The sequence below is a fragment of the Silurus meridionalis genome, chromosome 5, assembly GCF_014805685.1.
Source record: "Silurus meridionalis isolate SWU-2019-XX chromosome 5, ASM1480568v1, whole genome shotgun sequence".
Classification (NCBI taxonomy): domain Eukaryota; kingdom Metazoa; phylum Chordata; class Actinopteri; order Siluriformes; family Siluridae; genus Silurus; species Silurus meridionalis.
The window spans coordinates 27,412,841-27,421,150 of record NC_060888.1 but is presented as its reverse complement, the minus strand read 5'-3'; the positions used below and the strand labels follow the sequence as shown (position 1 = coordinate 27,421,150).

At 36.0% G+C, this 8,310-nt stretch overlaps 2 protein-coding genes across 2 annotated transcripts; both read left to right on the top strand.

The window, feature by feature from the left end:
- LOC124386489 (regakine-1-like) lies at positions 1 to 1,569 on the top strand. The gene is made up of 3 exons (XM_046850355.1): positions 1 to 105; positions 1,078 to 1,192; positions 1,310 to 1,569. The coding sequence occupies exons 1-3, from the start codon at positions 42 to 44 to the stop codon at positions 1,362 to 1,364; spliced, it is 234 nt and encodes a 77-aa protein (XP_046706311.1). The 5' UTR covers positions 1 to 41; the 3' UTR covers positions 1,365 to 1,569.
- A 971-nt stretch (positions 1,570 to 2,540) lies between these two features.
- LOC124386398 (C-C motif chemokine 4 homolog) lies at positions 2,541 to 5,082 on the top strand. Its single transcript, XM_046850228.1, has 3 exons — positions 2,541 to 2,656; positions 4,202 to 4,319; positions 4,477 to 5,082. The coding sequence occupies exons 1-3, from the start codon at positions 2,590 to 2,592 to the stop codon at positions 4,544 to 4,546; spliced, it is 255 nt and encodes an 84-aa protein (XP_046706184.1). The 5' UTR covers positions 2,541 to 2,589; the 3' UTR covers positions 4,547 to 5,082.
- The last annotated feature ends 3,228 nt before the right edge of the window (positions 5,083 to 8,310 follow it).

Sequence of the window (8,310 nt, the reverse complement as noted above, 5' to 3'; positions counted from 1 at the left end):
GAAGAGAAGAGTTTCTCGCACTCCTCCTGAGAACATTGAAAATGAGTCGTGTCTTTCTGGTCCTGGGCTTCATCCTGATCATGGCGCTCTACTCAGAGGCTAAACGTGAGTTTCTTACACACAAACAATATTTATATAAAGTATGCGATGTTGGATAGTATAATTAGGTATGCATTGGATAAAGGCTTGTGGACACCTGAGCAAGTTTCATATGCAGTTTTTGAACATTTAGTTTCCTAAATGTTTTCTAAATTTAGTTTCCTCCATTTGTGGAGATTTGTGGTCTTTCAACAACAAGTGTGTAAGTAAAGTTAGGTACTGATGTAGATGAGGTGAGGAGGCCTCGGGTGCAGTCAGTAATTATGCTTCATGGAGCTGGATTTGTGCACAGGAGAATTGTCCTGCTGGAAAAGCTTTGGGTGTCTTAGTTCAAGTGACGGAAACTTTTATTGAACTTCATCCAATAACGTCCTACTTAATTGTCTGCCTCCAACTTTGTGTAATACTTTTGGAAAGAACCAACACTTTTAGCTATATGGTCTTTGTAAATTCCCCAGGTATTTCATCTCCATGGGTGGAGGTGTTGCAGTCTCATTACTGCCCTCATCAAGTCTCATTGTGTCCAGTCAACATTTTAACACTAACCCACTATTTGAGATCTGTATATTCATGTATATACATGTATTTTATAATAATTTAACAGCTGTAACCTATATAAGTTTGTTAATACAATATATAGTAAAATATTAATGTTGCAATTACTCGGATCCTGATACATGGTTTTGTGTCTAGACCAGTTTGTCCTGTGCTTTACCTTGACCTTGACTTTATTAAACTATATAATAAAGGTAATACTACCTTTATTAATTTACTTTTTTTACCTGTGATTGCATCCTGATGTGTTGTGTATGTGAAAAATAGAAATAAGATTTAAATTGTAGTAATAATAATAATAATAATAATAATAATAATAATATGAGGATTAGTTTTATGAACTGAAAAATAAAATATAATTTTCTGCACAATTATTGTATCTGTATTTCTGTTTGACTTAAACACCTCCTTGTCCTCACACAGCTGAAAGTATTGAAGCTGAGGGCTGCTGTTTCAAGTTTTTCGAAAGCAAAATTCCTCCTTCAAGCATCAAGGAGGTGAAAAAGACCGGCTCGCACTGTCCACAGCAAGGCTTCATGTGAGTCCCTGACAGTTACACACGGAGTTCTAATTTAACATATAATTATATAGAATAAAGAAACCCTGAAAGATGAGATGTGAGTTGATGAGTGTGTTCTGCTTGTGTGTGTTTCAGTGTCACTACTAACCGGTTCTCTGGCATGTGTGTTCGTCAAGTCAGCGTAAACTGAAAAGCTGAACTTTCAAGCTGCAACTGAGCTGCGGCACACACACACACACACACACACACACACACACACACACACACACACACACACACACGCAGCTTATTCATATATTCATCACATTCCACTTTTATCAGCAATTTATTATGAATATTATGGATGCAATCATTGTTTAAGGCAAATAAATAAATAAATAAAGGCTTCAAATAAAGTTAGGAGTGAACTGCAACATCATTGTGCAACGTCTCTCTCTCTCTCTCTCTCTCTCTCTCTCTCTCTCTCTCTCTCTCTCTCTCTCTCTCTCTTTTGGGCAATCACAGTAAAAAACTATTCCTCTCTGGCCTCTCAGAGTTCTTGCATGCAGAATAATCATGACAGCACTTTCAATATGAGTGTATAATCGCGCCCGGTGATGCCGTGTGGGTATCAGATCAGATCAGATCGGAATAAAATGTGGTCAGCTGGTTTCACACGTTTCAGGGGAAGCACATTTTAGCCTTCGCCCTCGCACGTGGCTGTTGTGTAATGTGGAGAGTGGGATGGCGGTCGAGTGTCTAATTTGAAAACAAATCTGTAGAAAAACAATAATAGTTGCTGTTGTGTGCACTGATATGCAGCACAGGTAAATACACACAGGACTGGATTTTAAAACATTGGAAGCAGAACAGTATTTTGTAAGAAACGCAGCCCGATTTTATAAAACGTAAAAATATAATCCGAATATTTGATAAACTTCCATCACACACTTTATTTGACTACAGTAAAACGTATTGGCATACGATCTTTTATCTATTATCTGAAGGTTCATTGGCAACTACGGCAAAAACGTAAAAAAACAACGCTAATGAAGTTAAAACTGATTTAAACCAGAGTGAAGAGAACGTGAAGTTCTTACGTTCTTCACGAACGACCATCAGCTCGACACACACGTTTCTTACTGATAATTAGATAACGTCTGTAAAAGCAGACGCTGGTTTCATGGACGTTTGGCCTATTCAACATGCATTTCGTGTTTATTTGGTAAATGGAGCAGTTACTTATCTTTTAGATAGATCTTGATAATAGATCTTCAGCAGATGTCTTCTTACTGAAGGATGTGGTAAGTACAGGGGTGGGGGGAAAACTCCCTTCATATAAAGGTTTGTATAAAAAGAGACAGTAAAAAAGAAAAAAAAGATGAAATCAATTCAGATCTGAAAAAGAGAAGAAAAGAGAAACACCTCCTGAGAACATGACTAGACGTGTGTTTCTGGTCCTGGGCTTCATCCTGATCGTGACGTTCTACTCTGATGCTGCACGTAAGTTTATTACATGTATATAAAAACATATATGTTACCTATTTAGAAATTTAGACAGAAGTTTGTGGACACTTGACCATAAGATTGCTATGTTTTAAAAAAAAAATCCCATTCCACGTTTAGTTTCTGTCCATTGACTGTTATAATGAGCTTCACTCTCCTGGGAAGATGTTCCACTGGATTTTGTGGAGATTTGTGCTCATTTGGCCACAAGGGTGTTAATAAAGTCACGTATTGAAGGAGGTGAGAAGGTCCGGGGTGCAGTCAGCGTTCACATTCATTATATTCAATAAGGTTTGGAGCTCTGTAGCAGGAGATCTTCCACTCCAACCCATGTAAAGCAGATCTTCATAGAGCTGACTTTTAGCACATCGGCACAGTCCTGATGGAACAGGTTCGGGTCTCCTAGTTCAACTGAAGGGAAAATTTCATGCTTTAAAGACGTCATATACAATTGTGTGCCTCCAAATTTGTGCCAAGAACCAGATATGATGGAAAAAGTCAGGTGTCCCAATACTTTAATCCATTAAGTGTATTATAAATATACAAACAAGATACATATACAACTGAGGTTAGACATTTCTGAGTGGTGGATGATTCGCAGTTCGCTTAACTTATGGATAGGGTGCCAATAGTTTAGTCAAACCAGGAGCTCATTATACAGTCACAATGACTTATAGAATATTGATTTGTTAAACGGCTTTAACTTAAATAGTTACATTTTTCCTTTTCTTTTCTTTTCTTTACCTCTCTCTCTCTCTCTCTCTCTCTCTCTCTCTCTCTCTCTCTCTCTATATATATATATATATATATATATATATATATATATATATTTCAATGTATAATTATGCTTTTCCTTTTCCTGTATTAAATATATTTAATAATTATTATAATTATAATAATAATAATATGCAAATATGTATACAGAATAAAATACAATAAAGAACATATTTATGATTAAAAATGTAGCTTAAAATAAAAAATACTATTTTATTTATTAATATTTTTCTATCTATCTATCTATCTATCTATCTATCTATCTATCTATCTATCTATCTATCTATCTATCTATCTATCTATCTATCTATCTATCTATCTATCTATCGATTATTTTATATATAAATCATGCTTGTGCTGTATTAAATACATCTAATAATAATAATAATAATAATAATAATAATAATAGTGATGATAATTGTTTATTATTATTATTATTATTATTATTATTATTATTATTATTATTATTATTTATTTGGTGTGAAAGAGGCAGATGTAGAGAACAGGGGGGTATGGAGACGGATGATCCGCTCTGGCGCCCCCTAATCGAAGAAGAAAGAAGAAGAAGATTATTATTATTATTATTATTTATGGCTATTAGTAATAATTAGATGAATAAAAACAGACCTGAACTCCCCTGTACAGTACAGTACATTAGTAATGCAGTAATACAGTAATAGTAAGTGTTTCATTACTGTAACAAAAGAACTGAAAAACACTTAAATCATTGTGAGTTTCTGTTTGACTGATTCTCCTCTTTTCACTCAGCTGTCGCTGTCGCACCACCTACAGACTGCTGTTTCAGGTTTTTCATCGGAAAAATTCCTCGTCATCAAGTCCTGAGGGTGAAGCGGACAGACATGCGCTGTCCACAGCAAGGCTACGTGTGAGTATCTGACATCTGACAGTTACACACCGATTTATTTTTAATACAGAAAATTGTAATTTATTAAATATATCAATGACATGACAGTAATTACGTGTTCTGATGTGTGTGTGTGTGTGTGTGTGTGTGTGTGTGTGTGTGTTTATTTGTGTTTCAGTGTCACTACTCCTAAATTCCCTAACCTGTGTGTACGTGAAATCATCGTCAAACATAAACCTGCACCTTAATGCTGTGACACACACACACACACACACACACACACACACACACACACACACACACACACACACACACACACACACACACACACACACACAATGCAAAGTTATTGATGCTTAAATAAAGTTATAAACTCATGACTCATTAATAGAACATCTTTGAGAACGACACTAGTGACAACATATTGTATCATCTCTGGGTTTCGGTGCCCCTGAAAAAAAAGAAACGAAAAAAGAATTGAAAAAAAAGAAGGAAATGTGGTTGGTACACTGTTTCTGACTCAGTAGTGCCAGCTAAGCTTAAATGTGGTTTATAACTGTGCACTGTGATCAAAGCAGAATTGCACACACACACACACACACACACACACACACACACACACACACACACACACACACACACACACACAGTAACATGTTCCGATAGTGACATAAGCATTTACATAGTTGCTTTCATTCAGACTGACATTTTCGTGGCCTTGTTCTGGCTTTGAATTTCTTGAATTTCTATTAGATTTTTATTCTGATTAAACTTTTAAATGAAATGATGTATAGAATATTTATTTTGCATGTAAACACACGTACACTATATGGACAGTTTGTGGACACCCACACATAAAACTGATATGTATTTTTAAACATCCCGTCCCACACTGAGTCCCAGTTTGCTGTTATAAAAATCTCCACTCTTCTGCAAAGATGTTCTACTAGATTTTGGAGTGAGCTTGTGGAGATTCATTCATCCTCAAGAGTGTAGGCAAAGTCAGGTACTGATGTAGATGATGTGAGAAGGCCTGGGTCAGCTTTCACATTCATCCCAAAGGGTGGTCTTCCAAATGTAAAAAGTTTAAATCATTTAAAGACGTGTTTTATATTTGTGTGCACCCAATTACATGGCAGAAAATTGAAAAAGGAAGCTCATATGACTGGAAAAGAACAGGTGTCCTGATTCTTTTCTCCATGTAGTGATGATTTTGGGTAAAAAAGCTAAAAATAAAAAGATGAACAGGTTAAAATATCCATTAAAATTTAATCCAAACAAGTTTTTCTGCCTCGAATGCTGAGAATGGACCAGGAAAGTGATCTCAGTGATGGAACAAGAGAGGATTTTCCCCTAAACAGTAAAACAACAAGGCAGCGGCAGATCAGTGGTAAACACTCAGGGTTACTGATCCAAAGGTTTTGGAGGTTCAAGCTGCCACTTTTGTGCCCTTGAGCGAGGCCCTTAACCCTGGTGCTGACCCCAGATTCCTAACATCATTGGGATATGCAAAGAACGAATGTCACTGTGCTGTCATAATAAAAATGAAATGCCTATGTAGCATATCTCACTGGTTCCTGGTAAACCTACATCTATCCATACGGTAATGACCTTCAGAATCACTGGCGTACTCTAATACAGTGATTAGATCCAGATTCAGTATAAGGCCATTATAACGCACTCTTTCCGGCTATACACAAACCTGCTGGTGTTCTCCTGCCTGCTTCTTCTAGGTTTTGGTTCATTTCCTTTAATCTGTTAAGGAGGAAGATCTCACATCTGTCCAAACCCTGAGTCAGCAAATTAGCCATGGAGCACAAGTGTGTCTGTGTGTGTGTTTGTGTGTGTGTGTGTGTGTATGTGTGTGTGTTTTATACCTAGAAAATGAAGATGTAATCTTTTTTAGAAGTGTTCATCAGATTATTAGGAAAAAGTTAATTCTCTTTTACGACTCAGCAAAAGATCAAACAACATGCTTTGTGTAATACAGAGTAGGGGGTATTACAGTTATATAAGATATGAACATATATTTATTTCCCCTGTAATCCTGGAGAATGTGTATTGTATATAATAGTTTGGTTTGTAGAGATGATACACTTCAACTTCATTCCATTTATTGATTTTATTCCGAAAAGAAACATAAATTTTTTTTTATTCAAAAATGCGTTTGATTGTGAATTGTATAGTGGTACAAAAGGAAGGACATTATTTGTAGTTGACATCACAAACAAAACTTACACACACTTGGAACTGAATCATGCACCAAGATGGCGAATTTGTGACAAAATCAACCCCTCTTTCTTCTCCTCTTAATGGTGTGGCTCCTGAAGTGCTCCAAAAGTGTCAAAATCAACAGAGGTGTAAACCTGAAAATCATACTTGAGTAAATGTATAGATAGCTTACTCAAAAACGTATTCCTTTACAAGTTTAAAGTCACCAATTCCAATGCGATTTGAGTTTTTGACTCGTATTGAACGTAGACTCAAAAATGCACTAGTCCTCAACACCAAGGCAGGCGTCAGTGAAAAGCCAGAAACTGTTCATTTGTGAGGTTTTGCTTCATATAATACAAATCAAATGTCCACCTCAACACTCCATTAACCAACAACACAAAAGCAATGTTTCAAATCTTTGCAATGCTAAAAAGTGACATCAAATGACATCTACTAAAATTACATCATGGGGTCCTGGATCACTGAGTCGAATGGTGGGTCCCCAAATCAGGTGCTGCACAAAATAATTGTAGATGAAATGTGGTGGAGTAGAAAAGCACCATCCTTTGTTTGTAGAAGAACTGAGGAGTGGAATGACGATCTCTGTAGCATCCTCTGAAGCTTGGATCAACCTCTTATCAGAGTCAAGAGGCAAATTAAGGGGATGAACTATATGAAGTCGGAGGGTGGAGAGAAGATGATGATGGTTTTGCTGGACTGAGGGGGTGAACCTTACAGAATCTGAGGGATCTCTGGCCTGAGCTTGATGCATGTTGGTTTCAATTAAAAATGAGCTCAATTATTAATTACAAATCATATTAAAAAAGATAGAAGAAAATGTGGGCGTGGTTAAATAATTTTGCAAGCAATGCAAAATAAGTGGAGTATAATATGTAATAATGATATGCAAGACTGTTTTATTGTTTAGATGAAAGCATATTGATTTTGTGTGTGTGTGTGTGTGTGTGTGTGTTGCTATGATGCACACTAATCACATAACTTTGAACAACCACAACACTGAATAAACATTAATGAATGCAGGAACGTCACCTGAAAACAAGACTGTCAAAAGCAGACGAAAAATCTTAAATATTTATTCATAAACATGATCAAATGCAGTCTGTATTATCTCACCGAAAGTCTACGCGATTGATCAGTTATTATCTAATAGATAAGTTGTAGAACTTGAGCAAAGGAAGTTGAGGAGGTGTGTTTAGATGCACAGGGGGTGGAGGAAAACACACTTGTTTTGATTAAAATGAACCATTTCTATCCTACACAAACCAAATCAGATTGTACAGAGAGAGAAAAGAAAAGATAGAAGATCTTCACACATCCGCTTAAAACATGAAGATGAGACGTGTGTTTCTGCTCCTGGGATTCGTCCTGATCATGATGTTTGACTTAGAAGCTATGCGTGAGTTTGCTATAAATGTATTTTAAGGAGATTAGCTGTATTTGTAATAAATGCAAAAATTAGACATAAAATTCATGTTTATTTAAATATATCCATTCCATATTCATTTGAAATCTTATCATCCATTTAGATCAATTAGAAGGTTTCAATTGATCGAACCAAATACTAGACAAAGTATTTTTCCTTTTTATCAACGAAAAGCGTCAGCGCCAGTCCAATTATCGGCTTTTTTTGATTTGTGGATAAGTCAACGTTCTCACACAGCCATGCGCTACATTGCATCGATGGAGTATGGGGTGCCAATACTTTATAAAAAGAACAGAACATCCAATGTAAAGCAAATTTACTCATTTATAATGACTTATGGATTTTGATAAAAAT

Coding starts and splice junctions, on each gene's coding strand:
- LOC124386398 (XM_046850228.1), top strand. CDS start 2,590: ATGACTAGACGTGTGTTTCTGGTCCTGGGCTTCATCCTGATCGTGACG. Junction 2,657..4,201: donor GTTCTACTCTGATGCTGCAC/GTAAGTTTATTA, acceptor CTTTTCACTCAG/CTGTCGCTGTCGCACCACCT. Junction 4,320..4,476: donor TGTCCACAGCAAGGCTACGT/GTGAGTATCTGA, acceptor TTTGTGTTTCAG/TGTCACTACTCCTAAATTCC.
- LOC124386489 (XM_046850355.1), top strand. CDS start 42: ATGAGTCGTGTCTTTCTGGTCCTGGGCTTCATCCTGATCATGGCGCTC. Junction 106..1,077: donor GCTCTACTCAGAGGCTAAAC/GTGAGTTTCTTA, acceptor GTCCTCACACAG/CTGAAAGTATTGAAGCTGAG. Junction 1,193..1,309: donor TGTCCACAGCAAGGCTTCAT/GTGAGTCCCTGA, acceptor TGTGTGTTTCAG/TGTCACTACTAACCGGTTCT.